The sequence below is a fragment of the Lissotriton vulgaris genome, chromosome 3_1 (assembly GCF_964263255.1).
Source record: "Lissotriton vulgaris chromosome 3_1, aLisVul1.2, whole genome shotgun sequence".
Taxonomy (NCBI): Eukaryota; Metazoa; Chordata; class Amphibia; order Caudata; family Salamandridae; genus Lissotriton; species Lissotriton vulgaris.
In genome coordinates this window covers 2,014,166,781-2,014,191,399 of record NC_141689.1, presented here as the reverse complement: position 1 = coordinate 2,014,191,399, position 24,619 = coordinate 2,014,166,781, and the positions used below count along the sequence as shown (strand labels likewise).

Here is a 24,619-nt window from a genome sequence, read left to right as displayed (position 1 = left end):
AAGTCCTGTACCTGGGTGACCAAACATCTCTGCCAAAAGAAGTTTATTTGAGTGCACTTCAAGATATGTTGACTATTACTTATAAGAACACATAACTAATCTTCCAACATACATACCTGATACCAAAGATTTTCTCCATAAATTGAGCTCACAATCATGGACGAATGACTATATGTTTCTCACATTGGACATTTCTGCCCTGTACATCAGCATTAGGCATGACGATGGTATAAAAGCAGTAGACTTTTATTTGAAAAAAATGCATATTTCAATGTATAAATGCTGCTAGAGATGATTAGATGGTGCCTATATAACAATGTATTTATGCTTGATGGGTACCATTTTTCAACAAAGGTGTAGCTATGGGGGCATGCTTCTTCCCCAGCTACGCTTGCCTCCATGTAGGCTGGTGGGAGGGGCATGTCCTACAGGTGGAACATTGTGATGCATGGGTAAATCTTGTAGTGCAATGGTGGCGCTACATTGACGAGGTTTTTGTAATTTGGCATGGTGCACAAGCCCAAGCAGAAGATTTTGTCAATAATATTAACAACAATAATATGAATTTAAAGTTTACAGCGCACATTGACAAGTTTACCTCCAACTTTCTTGATACTAAGGTATACATCAATCAGGGCAAAGTAGAAACTAGTCTTTATAGGATACAAACAAAAGGCAATACACTTTTACACGCCACTAGTTTTCACCCACAACACACCATCACCAGCATGCCATATGGTGAATTTCTACGAATACATAGGGCCTGTGGTTTCGGAGATGATTTAGAGTATCATCAAAATGCAGACAAACAAAGGTTCATAGAAAGAGAATATAATCCTAAAAAATTGGATATATCGATAAGAAAGGCTAACAGCAAAGACAGACAGTCACTGTTGAGTGGTAGTGGGAAAGGAGCCGCAGTTGATGTTTCAATTGAGGACACTACATCTAACACATTGGAAACCACTCAGTGTAGACTTATTACCACCTATAGTAAGCAGGACAATGAAATGAAATCTATTATCAACAAACAATGGCCTTTTGTTCTCACTTACACCACTCTCAAACAAATACTTCCTGACAGACCTACATTCACCTTTTGTAAAGCATATTCCATGCATAATGACCTTGTAAAAACCAGTGGTGAAATGGACAACAAAATTAACTGGGCATCACCCAAAAAAGACTTCTACAAATGCCGTGCGTGCAAATTTGGAAGAAATACGTCCACTTATACCATTGCTTTCTCCAATACGAGCATAGAACTTAAAGGCCACTACACATGTAGATCAGAATACGCTGTGTATGTGTTACAATGTAAATGTGGATTGCGTTATTTAGGCAGCACAAAACTACAGGTGTATGTACGCAAACTACAACAATTACCTGCCATTGTTAATTCAGACCCAGCCTACCCAGTGGCTCGACACTAAGTTGGAACATGACAATCTCAATTGTCTTCAATATTGTGTTATTGACACTGTTCCAGTTAACAAAAGAGGGGGCAATCGTGAGAAAAAGTTAAGACAATTAGAATTGAGATACATTGTCGAACTCGATTCTAGGTCCCCCCAGGGTCTTAACATATGTGAGGATTTGCACACCTATTTGTAAAATAGCCCTGATATGTACCATTTATGACATCTGGGGTGTATACACATTGTAGAAGTGGTAATATCCTGACCATCAATATTTAGCCCATTCCTGCTATCAGTGATTATATAACCAATTATGATGTTTTCATCAGAAGCACTTTATTTCAAGAGGGCTCCCTTGTAACTATGCCAGTATGATATAATTCAGGAATAATTTTGACATGTTTTATTCTTCAGCCGCCAGCAGCACTTTAAATTTATTACAGCGCTTTAGACACTAGTAACATTTGCACTTTTTTGCACTTACTGTGCACATTGGCACATCACTTTGGAATATTGAAATAATAATATAGTACAATACTTGAAGCCATTTAAGGCCGACATAGAACGCATATCAATGTCGTTTACAAATGCAGTATTTGCACTGATTATTTATTGACATATTTATTGATTTTTTATTCTGGAAATGTGGTTTTTACTTTTCAAATATCCATTCTGGTTCTTCATGACTTTTAAAATAATTGCTTTTAATATCATTTTAGCGCATAAAACAACTGCATTTGTGCAGTTTTTATCTCGTGTAGATATCATCTATTAACATTCATTTATTATTATATTATACGTTTACCAATGTGGCATATAACTGTCCTATACGGCAATCTTTATATGCAATATTTTTACCGATGTAAGAACTGTTTACACATTATAGTTTTAACCACCAACATATAGTATGTCTTCTATTTCCATGGAGCTGCTGCTAAGATGTAATGTGATGGGTTGTTACCCAATAAAAGTCAAGTAACAGTGTAACGCGATCAAGGCCAGAGTGTTGCCCGAAACGCGTCATGATGGACTTTTAACTTAACTAAAAAATTAACTTTATTACTGGGCACAAGCAAATGAAGTTGTCCGTATCCCTGTGTGCGGGCGAATGCACGTAGGAGTGGTAATTGGATATATATATATATATATATATATCTATATATATATATATATATATACACCCACATATATACGGAAAACAATCTAATAGCAGAGTCAATGACCATGCGCAATGCAAGCAAGAGGAGGAGTTACTGACTCGTGACTCGAAGAACTTCTTCCAAAAAAACACAACTTGCACACTTCGGAGCCCATCACTAGGTGTCGGGCTTATGCTAAGTATGTGAATCTACAGCACTGCATGCCACAAACGGATGCTTACTGGGTAATATAATTTATATTCATATTGAATGTTACTTACCCAGTAAGCATCCCTTTGTGGTATGCAGTGCTGTAGATTCACATACTTAGCATAAGTCTGCCATCTAGTGATGGGCTCGGAAGTGTGCAAGTTGTGTTTTTTTGGAAGAAGTTCTTCGATTTATGAGTCATAGTGACTCCTCCTCTTGCTTGCATTGTGCATGGTCATTGACTCCACTATTAGATTGTTTTCCTTTTGAGGGGAGAGGATTGAGGATTGAGTGAAAGGATAGCATATGCAATAGAGATGACCATGTAGTAAATGTATGATATATGTATATACATGCAAAGAGCACAAGTCACCGGGGAGGTGGGTGGGCACATCTGAATCTACAGCACTACATGCCACAAACAGATGCCTACTGGGTAGCTAACAGTTACCGTTTTATGGCATGTGTGGCTGTAGATACACATGATTAGCATAAACTAAAAAGCGGTTCTCCCTGTAAGCGTGATTAAATTGTGCTTGGTGCATGTGTACAGTAAAGTACGTAATACTGCTTGGCCAACATTTGTTTGTGGTCTTGCAATAACTTCTAACTAATAATGTTTTGTAAATTTATGTGGAGCAGTCCATGTAGCTGATTTACATATGTCAGCTATGGGTATATGCCCTTTAAATGCCATAGAAGCCCCTTTTTGTGTGTAGAAAGGGCCCTTGGTGGAATAGGGACTGTTCTTTTGGCTTTAGCATAACATTTTGCATCTCTTATCCAACTTGCAATACCTGATTTAAAAATTGCTTTAACCTTATGTGCTTTTGAAAATGACACAAAGAATTGCTGTGTTTTACGGAAAGATTGTGTTCTATCTATATGGAACATTAATGCTCTTTCGGCATCTAATGTATGTAAAGTTCTTTCGGCTACTGATTTTGGTTGAGGGAAGAATTCAGTTAACTATGGATTGTGCCATGTAAAAATGTGATATTACTTTAGGTAAGATTTTAGGTTCAGTTCTTAAAACCACTTTGTCTCTATGTACTTGAAAGAATGGTTCTTCTAATGTCAATGCTTACATTTTCCTACTCTTCTGAGTGAAGTAATTGCAATTTGAAAAGCGAGTTTCCAAGATCGAAACTGAAATTGACATGTATGCAATGGTTCAAATGGTGGACCCATTAACCTTGTTAGAACAATATTTAAATTCCACATTGGTGTAGGAGGTGTTAAAGATGGAATAACTCTTAAGTCCTTGTAAAAAGGCTTTAATTACAGGAATTCTAAATACAGAAATGTGTTCTCTATTTTGAAGATATGCAGCTAGTGCTGTAACATGCATTTCAATAGGTGAAAGTTAAACCCGCATTTTGTAAATGAAGCATGTAATCCACAATGTTTTGAGGTGATGCTTGTATAGGATTCATGTCTTTGGAATGGCAGTAATAAACAAACAGTTTCCACTTTGCTGCATAGCAGGCTCTTGTTGTGGGTCTTCTTGCCTCTTTGAGGTTATCCATACGTTCTTTTGGTAAGTTTAGGTATCCAAATTCCAAGACTTCAGGAGCTAAATCGCAAGATTGAGAGATCTGGGATTTTGGTGCAGCATTGCTCCTTTGTTCTGCATGAGAAGATATTTTTGGTTGGTTAACACTTGATGTAGTACTACCAACATTTCCAGCAGTGTTGTGTACCATGGTTGTCTGGCCTATGTTGGAGCAATTAGTATCAGTGTGAGGGATGTCGGTTTTAGTTTTCGAATGGCAAATGGAAGCAGGGGGAGAGGTGGAAAAACGTAAACAAATATCCCTGACCAATGGATCCATAGTGCATTGCCCTTGGATTGTGGATGTTGGAACCTGGAGGCAAAGTTTTAGCATTTTGCGTTTTGTGGGGTTGCAAATAGTTCTATGTGAAAACAGACAACATGGTTCTCATGCTGTCTGTTTTGATTAAAACTACTTTGCCTGTTAGGTGAGTAAGGAAAGCTTTGATCGCCAGATAAACTGCTGACAGTTCTAGTTGATTGATGTGTAGAAGAGACGGACTGTGTGTCCAGTGCACGTGAACAGTTATGTCCTGTAAATGTGCTCCCCAACCTATTATTGTCTACAGAATTTGATCAATAAAAGGCTGTACCTGTACTGTTTGTTGGAGTTCATAAGAGGACTGGTGGCTTTATCCTCCTGTTTTTTTTTCTTTGCAGGATTGACATGTTCAAGAGGAGGTCTAGTAAGTATTCTTCCTGTATATGATGAATTACTAAATGTTTTTATTTACTGTGCAATTTTTCAAAAACAGGTTGAACCTCCTCTGAAGAATGGTCTACTGTACATTTTTTTCGACTCTATTCTGTCCTCTGTATGCCTGGTTGATGATTGTTTCGGATCGGAGGCTTTAGATTTAGAGCTCGAGTCAGAAAGTTTTTTGGGATCTGAAGGATTCGGTACTGAAGATCTGGACGTGTCTGCTTTGAATTTGGGCTACGAAGATTTTTTCTATTTGGAGTTGGTCTGTTTCAGATCGATACACTTTGATTGTCTTTTCGGAGCTGTGCAAAGGCCAGACTTTCTGTGATTAGTCGTTTGGTGCAGACCATGGCCTGAGGACAGTGGAGGCCCAACAGCTGACTTTTGTACCTCAGGTGTAACTTTTTGGGGCAGTTTACTCACGGTTTGTTGCCCAAGTGTAAGGGCTTCTGCCTCGGAGTCAGAGCTTTGTTTTTGAGAGAAAGTACCCTCAGCTACAGCTGTTGGATGGGCCTCCATTTCGGTTGAAACCGGTCCTAGAATGCTTGTTTCCGGTCGAGAGAGGACCTGGCTTGGCAGTTCGGGCTGGACTGTTCCCATAAGGCACAGGGTCAAGACTGATTTGCATATGGCCAGGTCTAAACTGGGATGTCATGGTGAACTAAAGAATGATGGATTTAACCCAGATCTCTTGACTGGGGGTGAATGTTTTGATTTGTTCTGCATTCCTTCCATCAATTGTGTGTCTTTTACTTCCATTTCGGTTTCTGGCTCCTTCGAACCGAAAATGTCTGGTGCATCATCAATGCTGCATCAAGACATTTACATTCTTCTTGCTTTACGGTCCTGAAAATTCTTCTTTGACCTGAATGATTTACACCTACAACAAACACAGAGGAAGGAGGGTCATAGGGCCCAGGTTTACATCCCCAAATAATATATATGATCAACAAACAAGAACCGGGGGTCTAAATGCCAAACTTATGGCGGGCTCGACAAAAGTTCACAACAGTAAGTCAGTACTCTAGTTACAACAGTAACCCTAAAAGAAAAAAGGAAGAACTCATATTCGGAAGAGAACCAAAAAAGTGATAAGTGGGAAGGTCCAAGCTAGTATACCTGGATTGCCATCAACTTAACCATGTGATCAGTATTATCATTTGGTTATCCAGTTAGCAATATGGTATGCCTCTTGATCATAGAGACATATTGCCATTATAGTTATAGCAAGCTGGATCTTTCCCACAGCCACTTCTCAGACAACAATTGAGCAGTTAAATAGTTGATTACAAAAGGAGAAACAGTGCAGTGCAACAAACAAAAATATGTGGTGAATTTTAAAATAGAATGATGTAACCCAAAATAATATGCATTTTATTGAAGCATAGGCACATCCCCTAGTTAAAAACAGAACAGTGCAACGGGCAGTATAAACAAATAACTGCCAAAAAGGGCCAACATGTTTCAGCCATGCGGGTAATTAATCCCTTGGCTTTCGTCAGGACCTCTTCTCTCAAAAATTGCTACTGCATATAATCGTGTGTAAGTGTATAACTAATTAGATAATCAAAAGGTTGGAATAAATACAACCTGTAGTTTACTACTCCTCCGCATCAGTGAATGCAGATGGCATCTGTAACAAATCAAGTCAAGTGATTAGAAGATATCAAACATGTTCTCTTCCTAATACGGTTCATACAATAAAGTTTAAAATACTTTTTTACTCAAAACGCTCACCCAGCTTGACCGGGGACTAGACCTCACCTCACCCGGACAGTGCTCAGGAATGAGAGGCCCCGCTCTGTGGAGAGAGAAGGCAGACGGAGGAAATATCTAGAGCTGCTTATATATATTCCACATAGTAGCTCCATCTCATGTTAAACCTCCAGTCGTAAAATCTTCCTCCCCCACCGGGAACAAAATCAAGATAACCGGTTGGTACATCATCAAAAGCCCGATTGCCAATAGCACAACTTAACACTAGATATTTGAAAGTAATCTTATATCCAATCACCCTGTCAAAACATAGTCTTCTGTAACCCTAAAATGAAACCGCATATATTGGCTGATCCCATGGGTCTAATTTATCGTACCTTTTGTTGGAGCTCCCAGGTCAAAAATGTTAATGCTAACATTGGGTAGTCGCTAAAAATCATGTATACAAAGTAGTTGTAATATATGCAAATCTGAGTCCTCTACTTAATCAAAACACTCAATATTATAAGTGTAACTGACATGTCTAGCGCGGGCTTAGTCACATAAACTCCAAAGAATATGTCCTTAGTTCATGCAAACCCCAGTAACCAGAAGCACACAATAGCAAAACCCCATACTAAACCTAGTGTCCAAAGACATCCAAAAAAAGTGCATACTTGTGTCCCAAAGCCTACCTGTCCGTCGTTGCCTCAAGACTATCCTGAGTCTAGGGGGAGGCAACGAACGGCGGCAGGCTCTGATTTTTAAAAACCATTGAGGGGACTATTTGCTTACCGCGCCCAATTCAATCAGTGGCCTGTTCCTTCGTGTCAATTGGTGGAAAGCCATCTTTCATAGCCCCCGAGAGTCCTCCGAGGAAAGATGGCATTCGGGAACTCGCACATGTGAATTTTTCAAAGAAATCGCAATTTACCACCAACTTGAAGTTGGTGGTAATTTGCGATTTCTTAAGGCCAAATTGCACTTTTTTGGTGCTTCTTACATTGCATTTAAGGAATCGCAAAATGTGCGATTCCTTAAATGCAAACGCAAAATAAGGAATCGCAAATTTTGCGATTCCTTATTTTGCCTTAATGCATACCATTTGGCAAAATTGCATTCGCAAACGCTGAAATTCTGCGAATTTCGGCGTTTGAGAATGCAATTTTGCATGATACATATGCCCCTTAATGATCACTGAGGTCAATGAGAACGCATTGTACAAAGTGTTCCATGGAATTAACAAAATACAAAACGTAAAATAGATTAATGTGGGTTACAGCACATTAAGCACTCACGACGATATAATTACAAGTGCACAATGCGATATAACAGTAAAATATAATCACTAGAGGTTGCCCAAAGGAAACATGAGATACTTAAGAACCATGCCTCAATGAACAGCCATTCTAAGTTTTGAATTAAATTGAATTTTATTGCAATTATGGTTATATACTTCTCCAGCATGTTTCATTATGAATCGGAGGTGCTTGTACACAGGTAAAGGAAAGAAGTTCCGGATTTACAAACTGTGATAAAGACTGTATTGGTAAAAACGAGTCTGTGTCTGTTTGAAGATCTTATTAAATGTCTTTCAAACCTAGAGTTCCTGGAGTGAGGCGTTTTTCTTCTTGCTGAAAATACATAGGAAAGGTGGTCTACCTTCCACACGTGCACCAGCAGCTAGAGCACACTACCATTATCGAGATAAAAATGATATATGTCAAATTTGTTTTATTTATTTAACATTATTTCTGAGGGGTGTCGTTTTAAGTCCATGGCCCCATTATTTTCTAATGAAGTTGAATGTAATACCTGTGATCAACGATGTGTGATGCTTGACTTACTCCATGGCTGTGGCAGATATGCTACTGTTTTGTCACCTTTTTCGCTATAGTGTAATTTGTCAATAGCAATGGGCTTACTCTTTGTAGTAGCCTGTCCCTCCCTAAATCCTTCCTTACATTTCTCTGAAACACATCCCATCTTACAGTAGATATATTTCTGTTTCCAACCACTTTTCCTAGTCTTTTCCACAACACTACCAAGTAGTAAACTTACATGCACAGAGATGAACCGATTGAAAAGAATGGAGAGCTACACCCTTAGGTTTGCGAATTGCATTTTGTAATATGTTGTACTTCTGCAGTACTAATTAATGTCCTGCAAAATGCAGTTTGCGAATCAGGCCCTTGGTTTCTCTGAGGTACTTCATGCTCGAGGGTGTGGGCCGTACACATTTTATAACCAACATGAGACTCTCTTTACTATTGTAAACTTCACGACGCAGAACAGAATTTACACAATATGTCATACTTGAACCTCAGTACCAACAGGGTAGTTTAGGGTGAACTGTATTTAGTATGTCACATTACATTTTTGCTAGATCTTCAGATCATTAGCCAAATCACTGGTTAATCGGCTTTCTTACAACAGATTAAACTTTTCCCAACTGGAGTCAATTTACTATAGGGACATTTTAACTGAAAATTCATAATGCGTGGTCACAAACTAGTATTTGTTTTATTACTTACGGTAATAACCTGTGCAACCATCTTCTTTCCATCAGCCTCTGGATTAGCTGGTTTATAAAACTCCAAATCAAAATATAGCTTACAGACCGAATTTTCTGGAATGACTTCATAGCAATGCATGAGGGATTTGCGATGTTTGCTAGGAAATAAAAAGATTACCAGAAATTAAAATCACCTCCTAAACAATACATCTGTAAAAGTACATCCCATCATACATTATCAACTGGTTTGTTCAATTCAAAGTCATGCGGAGATCATTTTGTAAACATCATGACATGATGTATGGCAACTAGAGTGTTCATCTTGCATGCGCATGAATGTGAAGCAGAATGTGCATATGCATGGGTTGTTCATGGGGTGCTGCTGAGCGACTGAGAGTCAGCTGAACAAACTTCTAACCTAAGAAAGCTGAAGCTCTTCGAAGAGCAAAAATAATGAAGTTGACTTAACAGCTCTCAGACTTTTTACTGAAGATCGTAGGTTTGTTTCGCATGTCTGTTTGCTGGTGTCCCTCTCCTGCTACCCATTCTACAGCCTAGGATCAACAGGTTACACTTCCTTGTAAGTGTGTTCATCAGAGGGTAATGATAAATTAATTAGCGGTGCACTTTATCCTGGCCTTCACTCTTTCTAGTTTTGCTAACTCGACTCTATAAATTATTTGTGCAGGTGTCCAATATTGCCATTGTCCTAATGATACTCCTTTAAATAGCACACAGATGTTAAAATGCAGTCACAAAATCAATCAGATTGATCAGATGTCTAGCTGTAAATTGTTACAATGTGTGTTATACAACGTTACTCTACGGACCGTGACCATTTGTATTGCTGTATACTTACGTATAAAGCTGTACTTTTAAGTGTTTCTTCTGTGATCATGTGAGACACTGAGAACTTCGACGTTATTTAATTACATTTTTTGTCTTGATGTAATTTTTTTGCTAATTACTACTGTTTATTCAATTTTAATTCTAATATATTAAGGCAGGCCATTTCTTTCACAAAGAATTCCACTACACTTACATGGTAATAGTAACGGACTTACTATCTAACCCTTATCTTTAGCAAGGGGGGAGTCCGGGGTGAACCATAGTTTTGCATAGTTACACTTCACCCAAGTTCCCTGTGGCATATTAAGTTACACTTGACTTTTCTGAAAATACTTATGATTTTGGAACATTTTGGTAGCAGGATCCGAAGGGCTGGTATCCCTTTCCCAAAACGACCCAACTGAGATTTTCTCCCTGGAATGAGGAATAACTGCATGGACCCAGAATTACGGAGTTCTTTTTTGTGAAGTTTTCCTTTAGCCAAGGGAGAAAAATGCAGGCATTTTCCAATTATGAGCAGGTGAAAAGCGTCTGCAGGACGGCCGTGGGGGCTGGGTGGAAGTGTGAGGTTGCAGGACTCAGGACAGGACTCTACCTGGGTGGTGGGGGAGCATTGCCCACTTCCTCTGTATTGCAACAGTGGGCGAATGACTGCCGGGCTATGCTGCAGGCCATCGCCTCTCGGTTCGGTTCTGTCCAGTTTCAGCAGGCCCACAATTATAGAGTCTGGACTTGGCAAAGTGTTACCATCCCATGCAGTTATTGATCCTCATAAAATTCCACTGCTCGCAAAGAAGATTCTAGTGGTACTGCTTTGAATACTCAACATAAGCTTTCAATATATAGGGTAATAATCTTTTCCACTCTTCTAGAACTCTTCCCTCTTGCATTCTGTGTGGAGGATTATTCTGACAAATATTGTGGATCACAATTATCGTATCAAAAAATAGTGATGTCAAAAATATCATTGGGCACAACACAGAAGATAACAATAAGAATATCATGTTTTTGTTATTTAATAATATTATTTTAAACTTACTTGTCCATAATATTGTTTAATTGAATATAGTTGTTTAAAATATCCTTTAACTACTATGATAAATATTTGCTGTTTTAGTATTATAAGTTATTAGGAGTATGACCTGAATTTATCTTAGTAGAGTTTTTAAGTTTTTGTACGAAGTGTATTTTTAAAATTTAATTCGAAATTATTAATTTAGTAGCTGATTGCAGGGTTTGTAGGGGATTGGAGTGCTACGTTTTTTAAGATGTAAATCAAGGTTTTAAATTTCTTATGCATTTTTTATATTTTTACAATTGTAATTAATAATTATGAAAATGCATTGTTTGTTATTTTAATTATTTGCTGATATTTAATTAAATGTAAATGTGTTGATTAGTTTAATTCAATTATGTTATATGTATTGTTTTACTTTCAATTGTTTTTATAATAATGCAATTATTTTATTAATTTCAATTGTCAATTTTAGGGAAGTATTTCAATGTAAAATATTTGTAATATTGCTTTTAACTTTTTTTTTAATCAAAGTTCTTTTTATTCAACATGACTTTCATGTGACGGTACAGTGCATAAAGAACATGCAGGACCTCATACGAACAATGTAAGCTAATAGGAATACAGCTTCTCTTTCTGGGAAGTCCCAATGCCCCCCTCCCTAAACTTAGGTCATGTCCGATTGTTATTCTGAAAATTAGGGCTTATAGAACATACACTTTTTATTAACATGCCCCAACTATCCCGTCCCTCCCCCCTCCCTTCCGTTCCCTGGTGTTGGTAGGTTCTTCTCATTCCTACGGCTGGGACGACAGAGTGGTTTTAACTTTTTTTATTTGTAATATAACATTTGTACTTTCAAATCTAATTTTATTAGTTTTGTATTCAATTAGTAATGTTATTCTTTTAAATAGGTTTCATTTTTTTGTACTATGTTTAAACGTTTTATTTAAAATGTTTAAGAGTGGGAATAGTAAACCTGACCCCGCCAAAGTCCCTAATTTTTTCCCTACTTTTCCTTACCTTGAAGTGGGAATAAAAAAAATTGAAAAAGGACCCCTCCAAAGTCCAAAACCGTCTCTACTTTTTATTACTTTGGACGTTGATAGAAGTACAAAAAGGTCACTACAGAAGGCCTAACATTTGCTTTGTTTTGAAGGGCAAACATATTTGCTCGGTTACCAGACTTGTACTTGAAGGGGTCATCTATTGTAATGAGGAAAAAAAACAAATCTTTGTCCAGTGCTGCATCTCTAACAATTATTAACAAAAAGCATTTCAGAATGTTCATTTGTTTGCTTAATCGGCATGGCTATCGAGGCATCCTGTGACATAATTCACTGGATGGCCCCTTTAAGGATGACAAAAAATAAATCAAAGAACAAGTGTCTTCTTATAGTTAGGAATTCTACCCTCTTTTATTGGTGCAGTTATAAGAAAATGGATGTGATCTTACTATCCGTAAGAACTTAATGTGATCTTAGTATAATCGAGTCCTGGAAGGGGAGCACACAAATTATAGTTTATGATAAGAGTGATAGAGCTGAGCCAGAACAATGGTTGCACATGAATTTTCATGTCTCAAAGTTGCCCACACGAATTAGGGTGCACTTGAACAAAGCTAAACATCTTTAATAAAAGGTTTACGCTGCTCCCTGTGTCTAACAGCTCTACTGAAGGTCATCCTCTATTCTAGATCATATTTTTAAACACACCAGAGATTGCCTGGGAATGGGTGGGAGAGCAAAGGGAAGCTTGGACGAATCTCTGGCAGAAACGCATTAGTGGTGCACCACCTAAACCAGGGGTTTCCAACCTTTTCAATAGTAAGAACTATTTCTGATAAATGAAAACCACCCCAAGCTACTGCCTCATGTATAGTTTAACCAAGGGTATATAGAGGTGAAGTGACAATGCTGAGCACCCGTCCTGCGGCAGTTAATGCCATTGCATTAATCTTACATGAGAAGTATCAGGACAGGTTTATCTGAGGTGTTCCTAAAGACTGTTTTGCCCCTTTCCTGTATTTTTGAGTCACTTCTCAAAAATTGAGAGTCTCTCTGGGGTTTGTGGTTCCTTGGCCAATCATGGAATAGATAGGGTGACATTGCTCTCTTTAGAAGAGAATAACTCCCATCATTTTTTTAACTACCCTAAAGTCGATTGGCTGACATTCAGAAATTGGTCTGGCCTGTTGGTAGGCACAATACAAGGATTATCGGCATGGTCAGTGTTAGAATGTTCAGTGTCCTGGGTGAAAATAAGCAAGTACTACCCAACATGCACAAATTCACACACAAATAAATTCGAAAGTTACTTTTTAACATATACCTTTCACCATTAACTAGGACCATTAGCAACAGAATAGGTACATGAAGACAACAAGCAAACATATCTTCAGTCATCCCTTTCCCCTTGGGTATATCTATGAAACAATGATGAAATCCATATTAACCACTTGGATGCTAGGCGTTTTCCCCCTCCTGTGCTGGAAAATGGCATTTTAGTGGCACCATGACGAGCTCAGCTCGTCATCAGCACACGACACCCGTGGGTGATGACGAGCTGAGCTCGTCATCAGCATCGAAGGGGTTAAAGAATGGAGAGATTGATACAGAACGTTAAGTACTTTTAAACATAGGAAAGGGTGAAAGAAAGAGAGAAAGAAAAATTAAATGACTTAAAATGCAGAGAAAGGAAGCAAACAAAGAAACAATGAAAAAGGAACCCCCTCTCCATGAAAAATATGTTGTGCCCCTCCGCCCTCCCATGGCCCTGGTCAACCAAGAGGTTTTATCTTTTTTTTCTAAAGGTGTAAATCTACCCTGCTCCCCTATTTGTTTTTTAACCTTTTTTTCAGGACTGGGGACTGAGTCCACAAGTCCTAAATTTGGTGCAATCGAATTTTTGTTGCTGTTGCGGCAGCCAATCAGACCGTATCTTAGGATTTGTTGGTCTTGCTGATATATATACATACATTTTGACCCTTTATTTTTTTATTTTTTTTTAGAGTTTTCTATAGCGCGAACTTGAACCGATTAGGTTATCAGAGCGCTTTACATAGCACCAGTTCCGTTACATGTTATCAAGGCACTTTACATAGAATCAGTTACGTTACACATTTCAAGAACACGTTTCTTTGTGTTCTAGTGAATAGGGTTATCTCTTCACACGGGGGAAGGGATACACCTGGCTATATTCCAACAGTCACACAGGCGACTAGTCGTTACAGCTATAACTCTAAACACACGGGGGAAGGGATACCTGGCTATATTCCAACAGTCACACAGGCGTTACAGCTATAACTCTAAACACAGATACAATCTAAGAATCACATAGGATATTAGTCATTAGAGTTATCTTCTATCTACACAGGAGGGATATGACTGGAAACACTCTAAGGGTCACATAGGGGTGGTAGAGAGTACAAAGGTCCACTGCAAACACTAGTGATAAGAGTCAACTACATACACATAGGAAGGGATTTACCCTTAATTTCCACAAGACTGCTGAACGTATTTACACCAAATCACAAACAGCACGCTTTCTGGACAACGCTACTGCCAAAATGGCTGAATGGAATTACACCAAATTTGTCAGAAAGCTAGATCTTTAGCCAGAAAGTGCGCGTTTTATGATTTGGTGAAAAGCCATTCACACTTTTGAGAGTAAGTAAACGGCAAAATGTTTAGAACTCTAGAGACGCAGTACTTCTAAGGCAGTACTAAGGCAGTGCTGAGAAAGCACCAAGAGAAAAGATGACAAATAAAGCATTCTGATTGGCTGGTCCGGAGGGACTGTGACCAGTACTGCGGGACGGAACATTGGCTGTCCGCAACATGAAGCAAAATGTTGCAGCTGCAATTTGAGTATTCAGGGGTTTGCTTACAACATCCTGAAATGTAAATAAATCAGAAGTATAGAGGGTAAGGTAGAAGTACCCTGACATCTCCCTGGCCCTTATAGGGGAACAAGGTGAGGGATCTAAGAAGGACTCTTCCCAGTAAAGTGCAAAAAGTAAAAAAACTTTTTTTCCATCGCCGTAGACTTTCAGTACTCTTGAGGTACTCCACACTCCCACCCACGTATTTGCAGGTGTACAATCAAATAACCGCAAGATTACAGTGGGACCAGAAAAAAATCACAAAAGGTGGGTGTTGTTAGGCTTGTCCGAACATGGGGGTTTGGCCAGCAATGGGGGATTAGCCAGCTGCCTGAGGGGGTTGGGCACAAGACCCTACCACAGGACAGGCACCGTGGCAGTTAGTCACCCGCAGGAGATTGAGCTTCCAATTCCCCAAAACAAACGGCCAAAGGCTGAAGGCTGCATGCAGCAATGGGGTTGGGAGGAGGTTTGTGATCGTTGGGTGTAGTGATACAATTTTACCTCACATTTAGAAAACCCTATACATTTACTGGAAAAGATAAAGGTTAATGTGGCATTATACTTAGACATTGTGCTACCTTACTTTTCATTGAAAACAACCTTAGAAATTCACTGAAAAAACAAAGGTTACAGTGACATTATAGTTGGGTGAAAATGCTGGTTATAAAATAGCATTTTAAACTAAAAAAACACTGAACTTCACCAATTATAGTTAACTGAAATAACTAACTTCCCCCCCTTGCTATGCACTGCTTATGACCTCACATATCACCTCACTCATGACATGTTCTATGATATCTTAAATAACCTCACTAATGACGTTTGAAATGATATCACTATGCAGGACAAGTGAGCAAGTTACAGTTACTTCAGATGACGAAAACTGGTGAATTTCAGTGTTTCTTTTTAGTTTAAAATGGTATTTAACTGACATGTTCACCTAACTATATAATCACTTTAACATTTTTTGGGGGTTAGATAACGATAATCCTTAAAAAAAAACCATAAGGACTGAATTGAACAGAGTTCTATCATCGACATCAAAAAATACAAAATTCCTACTGGGTTCCAAAACTGAATATGGCCGTAGCCATGCAACAGATTCTGAGCTCAGGCTACTTCTTAGCACAACGTTTTGGACCAGGAAAACCATCTTAACCCTGCCTGGATTGGTTGGTTCGTATTGTAATGTAAGGCCTGATCTTAAAAGTCTGATTTCTAGTCAGAATCTAGGCAACATTATCCACCAAACAAGCAAACAACATCCTATAATGACTGCCATGAAAATGATTTAATAAGAAAATTCCTCACGATTTCAGAAGAAGCTGACTTACTGACTGGGCTGAAGACCCGGATCTATGTTTATCTGAGAAAAAATATAACCTGAAGTCTGTGTTCCTGACAAACTTTTTTTGTCAAACCTTATTTTTTCATTTGCATATGTTTTTAAGGGGTGGTTGCTCCGTTAACATAGCTCCTCCTCACCCCTCTCCTTTATACCCTTCGTTTGTATGCCAATGTCCTTCCACTCCCACCCTAACTCCTCTCACCCACTACTACTACTGCCACCCCTTGTTCTCCAACTTACTTTTGATTTTGTCTTTCCTTCTGTTTCCTGTTGCTTGGTGATTTCTTTTTACAACTGGGCCACAGTAAATACACATTTATACTCACAATTGCTACTATACTAAGTTTTTTTGTTGTTACCCAAACCAGCGATTCAAACCATGTACACCAGGTTTACAAGCTCAGGCCCAGTATATCTGTTCCATGAAAGACTTTGCATTTTCGGAATAAAGTTATTTTGTCATTATCACCTTTCCACAAAATTTCATTTCATCAGCATGGTTTTGTCATGCTGATATTCTTTATTTCAGGATTCCGTCATAACAACAGATTACCCTAAACCTACCTGGAAGGGGGGGGGAGGGGTTTGCTGGCCTTCTGGTAACAAGTAGGAATACATAACGCTATCCATTGAGCCATGCACTGTTCAGAGGGAAACCGGTCACCACGGCTAACCCCAAGTTTAACACAACAATTCAAACTTACTACTCCCTTTATTGTTTTTAAGGTAGTACTGAAGGGCCCTCAACACACCAAGGATAATTTTTTTTTATTTTATGCGATTTTCTATATCGCACGAACATTACCCGAAGGTGCCAGAGCGCTTTACATAAGAACCAGTTGAGATACATAAGGATTTAGGATTACATGAGTTACATAAAAGATACAAACGGAAAAAATTGCAAATGTAGAAGTTGTAAAGTCACACAAGGAAGAGATAGAAACTGAAAAAAATTGCAAATGTACAAGTTGTAGAGTCACACAAGGAGGAGATACAAACAGAACATTTTTTTTGCAAATGTACAAGTTGTTCCGCTACAGAGGAAGGATTAGGGAAGAAGGACTTTGAGGCATTTTCTTAAGAGTATTGAGGCAGTCAGGGGTTACTAAATTGAAACAATTGAGGTTATTTAATACTATTGTCTTGGGGGTCACAATTCTAATGCACTCCATCTGGATAAACAAGTACTCCTCTTTAGCTCTTGACTTTTGCAGGGTACAAGGTCGAGGAGCACGGCTGTATCAATAAGATGTTGTAACGTTAGGTGCTCAGACTGGAGTTCGATAGTCTACTTAGCGCTTTTCTTTAAAAACGCAAGATATTCAATTAGACATACGAATAATATAGGCTTTGATGCACAGTGAAAACCCTTATGGCCTTCACTGTGATCCCACAGAGATTTAGTGCACATAAGGGCTAAAGGCCAGATATCTAGTTAACATTGACACCTATGTTAGTCTTTTGGAGAGACCTGGGGGTCTTTTGATCCACTCATAAATATTTGCTTGCCAAAATGAGTCTAAGGATAGTTTTCAAAGGATCTGCAATAAACCTTTAATGCTAAAATAACAGCTTTGTTGCTTATGTAGCAGCAGTTTGTTTTTCCAGCTGGTCAGGAGTGTGGTCAATCAACCTGCAAATACATCTGGGCATCTGTCACTAACCCAAAAGTCTGGCACAATGGAACCCACCACTAAAGAAATGGTGGGTCCGTCCTTTCATTGGCATTGCAAAATAATATCTTTGGAGTTCATGGTGATGTCAAGTCACACATTACTGGTGCCGAGGCACTGGTTACTGGAGTCCAAAATCCAGTAGACACTTGGATAAGGGTTTGGGGGTAATAGCCAGTCATGGTTCCAAGGCACACTGAACACTACTTTTGTTGAAGGTCATTAGGCTAAGGGTTGGGGGTAAGGTCGGGTTGTGGTCCTCCTCCTTCACTTAGTACAATGTCAAGCCATCAATGGTGCCACAACAAATATGGACACAACTTGACACTAGGTGTTGTGAATGGATTCAGATGGCGATAGCTCGAGGACCACTTAAGCTACAAAGAATTATCCAACTGTGAAAAATTGGGTTGTTGGTTGAGCAGGGTGTGAGTCACCCCACAAAAGTCACTTAATCAACCTGTGCTTAACCCACCGATAGCTTGGCACAAAAGCAGTCAGGCTTAGCTTAGAGACAATGTGTAAAGTATTAATGGAACACTTAAACAGTGATAAAGTGAAAGCAATACAAGAAAAATCCTACATCAATTTAAAATAAATTGTAATAAATTATTTGAGATGAACGAATGACAAAACTCCAATCAGTAAGAACAGGAAATATGAAATTTTAAAGAATTAGTTCAAAGTAGAACCAAAAGGATGTTGTGATCTTATCTAGGACCCTAATTAAATATTCCCGATTTATGCCCTTATGTGGTTATAACAAATCATACCCTTATAAAGGCATAAGAATCAAATCCATATTTAGTAATAGCCAATGCAAACCAAATCTGGCAAGGCTACTTCCGTAGACTCCTAGAGAGCACAACAAGTTCTTTCAACAAACCAAACCTCCAGCAACCTGGGAATTCCCCATGCTTTTGTTTTGATTTGTCCTAGAACTCCTGCGAGCACTAAAAGAATGGCCAGTTGGAGGGCGTGGCTAGCAGCCGATGATGGCGGCAGCAACCTAGAGAGGCTCCCGTAGCGAGGCGGCTTCCCGCAACAATCCGCATGCCTATCCGCTCACTGCTCAGTCCGAAGAGGGTGTCCTGGGTGCGGTGACCGAACGGCACCGGCACAGAAAATTTGGGAGCGCTTGGACCCCGGCATCGGGGCGAAACCTCATCTCCGTCCCTTGTGGAAGACGGGCCTGGTGACACGAGGCGAGCATCGGTGTCGAGTGAATCCTGAGGCCGGGCGGAAGTTCATCCTCCCCGGCGCAACCATCCGGAAGTAGCCGACGACGCCATCGCCCTACACTCTTGGCTGACGATCCTCCCCGCCGCCCGCTCTATCCCTCACGCAGTGTACACAGTGACGCTGGGCAGCTGTGCCCCTTGGCTGCGCTCGACACAAGCCGGAGGACCTGTGCAGCACCAGTCGCCATTTTGCTTGACCCAGCCGAGGCCGCCACAGCTCCGCGGCGGCCGGCGGCACTCGAATAGCGCCAGCGACCTCTGGCCCCCACCCGTTCTGGCCCCCCCCCCTGCATTCCCTTCCCCCCCGTGGACAGCTACGGACCTCCGGCCCGCCCCATCATAGACTTTGTCTCACTGGACATTAATGGCGGGGAAGGGACAACGGCAGACTGCTGCTCAGGCGAAGCTTGGGAAGTATGCCTACGATAACCAGTCATCCACCCAGCCTGAGCAGCGCAAATCATTGGGGAAGGGCGCTGACAACGACGGCGCTAAAAAGGCCACGCTGGACGACGTGCTACGGGCACTGGAGCAGGTACAGGCCACGGTGGGCTCGACCGCGGCGGAGGTTACCCTTATCAGAGCCGACCTCCAGAAAATGAGCGAAAGGGTGAAGCAGGTGGAGGTGGTGACTAAATCCTTAATAGAAGACGTTTCCGACCTACAAGTGGCAATGGAGAGGCTGCAGGCGGACAATAAACTTTTGAAAAGTAAGTTGGATGACCAGGAGGGGCGCTCCAGACGCAACAACGTCCGTATCTTGGGGGTTCCGGAGTCTGAAACAAAGGGGGCCATGGACCTATACGTTGAAGACCTTATAAAGACCAAACTGGCCCCGAAGGGACTGTCCAACTTCTTTACAGTAGAGCGGGCCCACCGGGTCCCGGGAGGGACGCCTACCCCGGGAGCCGCCCCGCGCCCCATCTTGGCGAGACTCTTCAACTTTCGAGACCGCGATGCAGTCCTCCAAGCCGCCAGGGTGGCACCGCCCATCCAAATCCAGAATTCACGGATTTCGTTCTTTCCTGACTACACGGCGGAGGTCACCCGTAAGAGGAGGACATTCCTCGAAGTTAAGAAGTCGCTTCGCGACCAAGAACTGCCGTACTCCATGCTGTTTCCGGCCCGGCTAAGAGTGGTGGCGGACAAGAAGGTCTGGTTTTTCGACTCAGCAGAGAATGCCAGGGAGTGGCTGGATGGCTGGCGCACTGTGGACCGCACCTCTAACCGTCGACGCAACAGGTCGGGAGAAGGGAGCCGGCGGGGCTCACGCTCTCCACCCAGGAACAGCGAGAATGGATCACCGTCACAGGAACAATTGGGAGCTGCTAGAGGCGAATGATGAGACCACAAGGGACTACCGAGTTACTCCGGAACTATACTCCCATTCTGATTCTTCATTGAGTCGTTAATGGACGCTGGCCCGGACGACCCGAGGGCTACAAAGGGACCGCCTGCTTTGGGGGACACTCTCCCCCGACGTGCAAGTACTCTGTTTCTGATATGGGATAAGCGCTCTGCTAAGTTGGGGTGGCGGGCAGTTTTGAGTCCGTTTGGCAGGGAGGCAGGGTGGGGGGTGTTGGGGGGGGGATTTGTTTGGTTTTACGGGAGATTCATGCTATCGATCAAAAAATGTAGAATGTACTGTGCTATTTACTGGAACGATGCTGGGAGGGTGGGCCATGTGCTGATGGTTTTTGTCCCTAAGTTTCGATGGTGGTGGGTGCACGGCCTAACGTGATGCAGGCGGGTGTGACGCGATTGGGCGGCTCCTCCCTCAAGCTTCTGGCCTGGAATGTGCGCGGTTTGGGTGATAAAGTGAAGCGTGGCCTTGTTCTGTCCGAGGTCAAGCGTCATAAACCTGACCTCATACTCCTTCAAGAGACCCATCTACTGGGTACTGCCACCAAGGCCCTGGACAGGCGAGGGTATACAATGTTGGCCCACTCCGAATTCTCCACTGGGTCCCGGGGCACGGGTATCCTGCTCAGAAAATCCTCTACTTTTATCACCATTAGCACAAAAACTGATCCACAGGGCTGTTTTGCGGCGGTGAGTGGTCAATGGGATGGGCGCCCCCTGACTGTAGTATCAGTGTACATCCCGCCGTCCTTGCACTCAGTGATGCTGCCTGCCCTGGGCGATTTCTTGCTGTCCCTCCCCGAGGGAGACACCTTGCTAGGCGGGGACTTTAATGCCCCTGCTGACCCGCAACTCGACAGATTCCCAGCAACCGCTCGCCCCGGGGGTCCCTCCAGATTCCAGAGGTTCCTTGAGGCACTGGGGCTGGTAGACATATGGCGACACGTCCACCCAACACAGCGACAGTACACCTTCCACTCCACCATCCATAATAGTCTGTCCCGCATTGACCACTTTCTGGCGTTGGGGGATGGGTTGCAGCGCGTCGACGAGGTGCTCATTCACCCTAGGGGCATCTCGGATCACTCCCCACTAACTCTCACCATTACTTCACAAACACGCTCACGCCACCGCGTCTTCCCGATGCATGCCTCATATCTTAAGGTACCTAAGGTCCGGAAGGCACTGCAGACTGCCACGACACATTACTTCATGGAGAACGAGCCTACCGCAGCCTCGGCTGAGGTGCTATGGGAGGCTTATAAGGCCGTCCTGAGGGGGCAAGCCATTAGCTCCATAACTTCGTATAGACGAGAACAGGCGGCGGAACACCCGGCGCTCGAGCTACGACTGCGCGAAACAACCGCTGCCCATGAAACAGACCCCACTGACGACACACTACATGCGCTCATGCTGGCCCAGCGTCTCTATGCAGACCACGCTCGACACATTACACAAGGTCACATCACTGACACACAAAACCGCGTGTATGATATGGGGGACAAGGCAGGGAAAATGCTGGCTTGGCTAGACAAAAGAGGTGGAAGTGTCAGGGGGATTCAACAGGTTAAGGACGAACAGGGGAACATTCACACGGACCCAGCTCGGATAGTGGAAGCATTGGCTGCCCACTTTGAGAAAGTCTACACCCCAGAGCGGGACGTCACTGCGATTGCGGCCCAAAGCGCACTGTATGATCTGCCCATCCCGGCACTGTTGCCAGCAGCGGCGGCTGAGCTTGAGACGCCTTTTACCGCTGACGAACTGCGGATCGCCATTGGAGCCCTACATACGGGCAAAGCGCTCGGACCGAACGGCATCCCAATTGAGTGGTTCCAAGACCGCACTGCTGTTCTTAGCCCATACCTGCTCCGAATGTATGAGGAGTGCCGTACTACGGGGGTACTCCCGTTAGACCAACGAACGGCCACGATTGTGGCTATTCCTAAGCCTGGTAAGCCCCCGGAGGAATGCTCCTCATACCGCCCTATATCCTTACTTAACGCAGAAAGCAAAATTCTGGCGAAACTTCTGGCAAATCGTCTCATGCCCCACCTCTCTGACCTAATTCACCCAGACCAGTCCGGGTTTATGCCCCACAGGAACACCTCACTCAATCTACGACGGGTGCATGGGGTATTGGCCAAAACGGATGAAATCGGCGAACCCGCGGCCATCTTGGCCCTGGATGCAAAGATGGCCTTTGACATGGTCGAGTGGGCTTATCTCTTTGAGGTTCTCCAGTACATGGGTTTTGGCCCTGTCTTCATCTCATGGGTAAAACTGCTGTACGCCATACCGGTAGCGCATGTGGTGGCGAATGGCCACATTTCACGCTCCTTCCCGCTCAAGCGCGGCACCCGACAGGGTTGCCCTCTTTCCCCCCTGCTATTTGCGCTGTCGCTAGAGCCTTTGGCAATCCGCATTAGGACCACCCCCTTGCTTAAGGGGATTCAATGGAGGGAGGGCTGGGAAGACCGCATTTCGCTCTACGCGGATGATATGCTGGTCTACGTGACGGATCCTGAACACGGCATTCCGGCTCTCTTACGCATCTGCAATGCCCACGGGGAGGCGTCTGGCTACACCATTAATTGGACTAAATCCGAATTATACGCCCTGACGGGCAGCCCACCCGCGGTTGGCTCTGCCTGCCCCCTGCGACTGGCCGGCTCGTCATTTAAGTATCTTGGTATTCACGTCACGAGTGACCCGGCGGAATACGAAAGATTGAACCTGGCGCCACCGCTGGACCGCCTCAGGCGAGATGCGAGCTTCTGGGCAGGATTACCGCTAACGATGCTGGGGAAAGCAGCCCTCTTCAAAATGAAATCCCTGCCCCGCTTTCTATATATTCTGGACAATACCCCTTTTGCGGTGCCCCCCAGGTACTTCAAGAGGGTGGCGGCGGTGGTCTCTGGTCTGCTATGGAATAATCGCCCGGCACGGATAGCTCACGCCAAGCTCTGTAAGGGCTGGTACGAGGGTGGCATCGCACTTCCTAACCTCCAACTTTACTATTGGGCGGCCCAGCTTAGGCCGATCAATCAATGGCTGCACGCATCGCAATCGGACCCTGCATTCCAGGCGGATCGGGCCCAGCTGGGGGCTGGTACCCTGCTGGCCCCGCTTTACGATAAACGTAAACTTAGGTCGTTGAAGGGGCCCACTAAGATCACGGTGTCCACCTGGCATGCAGCCACCGCTGCGCTGGGATGGAAAGATACTATCACCAAGCTCACCCCACTCTGGGACTCACGTGCTCTGGGCAACCTTCGGACCAGCAAGGGGTTCTCCCGCTGGGATGATATTGGCATCTCAACAGTGGGGGACATGTGGGACCGTGGGGCTGTCATCACGTTTGACCGCCTGAAGGAACTCTACGAAATGGGACCACATGAAACCTATCGGTATGTCCAAGTTCGTCATGCTCTGCTGGCGGTTATTCCGGTGGGGTCAACTCTCCCAGAGTCGTCCCCCCTAGAAGATCGCCTCTTGACTGACTATATGGTGGAAAAGGCCACCTCCCTTACCTACCGGAAACTCCTAAATAATTCCCCAGACCCGCTAGTGCCTCTTAAGGGAAAATGGGAACAGGACGTGGGAGAGATGGATGAACACGAATGGAATGAGGCACTGGCATCCCCTAAAGAAGCGGGCATATCCTCTAGAATGAGACTCATCCAACTCAAAGTTCTGCACAGAACATATTTCACCAGAACATTGCTTCACCACATACAGCGAGCCCCTGACCCCTTCTGCTTGCGGGGCTGCGGGGAGGAGGGCACACTATTCCACACACTCTGGGACTGCTCCCTTATACAAACCTATTGGCGTCAGGTCCTGCGCACCGTCTCACAAGTGCTGGAGGTCTCCGTGCTTCCAGAGCCTCGTCGCTGCCTTCTTAATGTGTGGGAACCAACTGACTTGTCCCGGCATGGCCGCCTCTGGGTAACGATTGGTATGATGATGGCTAAGAGGGATATCGCGCAGCGCTGGGGGGTGGCAGA

The 24,619-nt window shown here is 43.0% G+C and overlaps 1 protein-coding gene across 2 annotated transcripts in view; it reads right to left on the bottom strand.

Annotated features, from left to right (window-relative positions):
- The window catches only part of PRIMPOL (primase and DNA directed polymerase), a 497,760-nt gene that overhangs the window by 305,105 nt on the left and 168,036 nt on the right, over positions 1–24,619 (bottom strand). For both annotated transcript variants that reach the window (XM_086962483.1, XM_086962482.1), the window contains exon 4: positions 9,255–9,393. In XM_086962483.1, the coding sequence (XP_086818609.1) occupies positions 9,255–9,393 (139 nt within the window). The remainder of the gene's footprint in view (positions 1–9,254; positions 9,394–24,619) is intronic.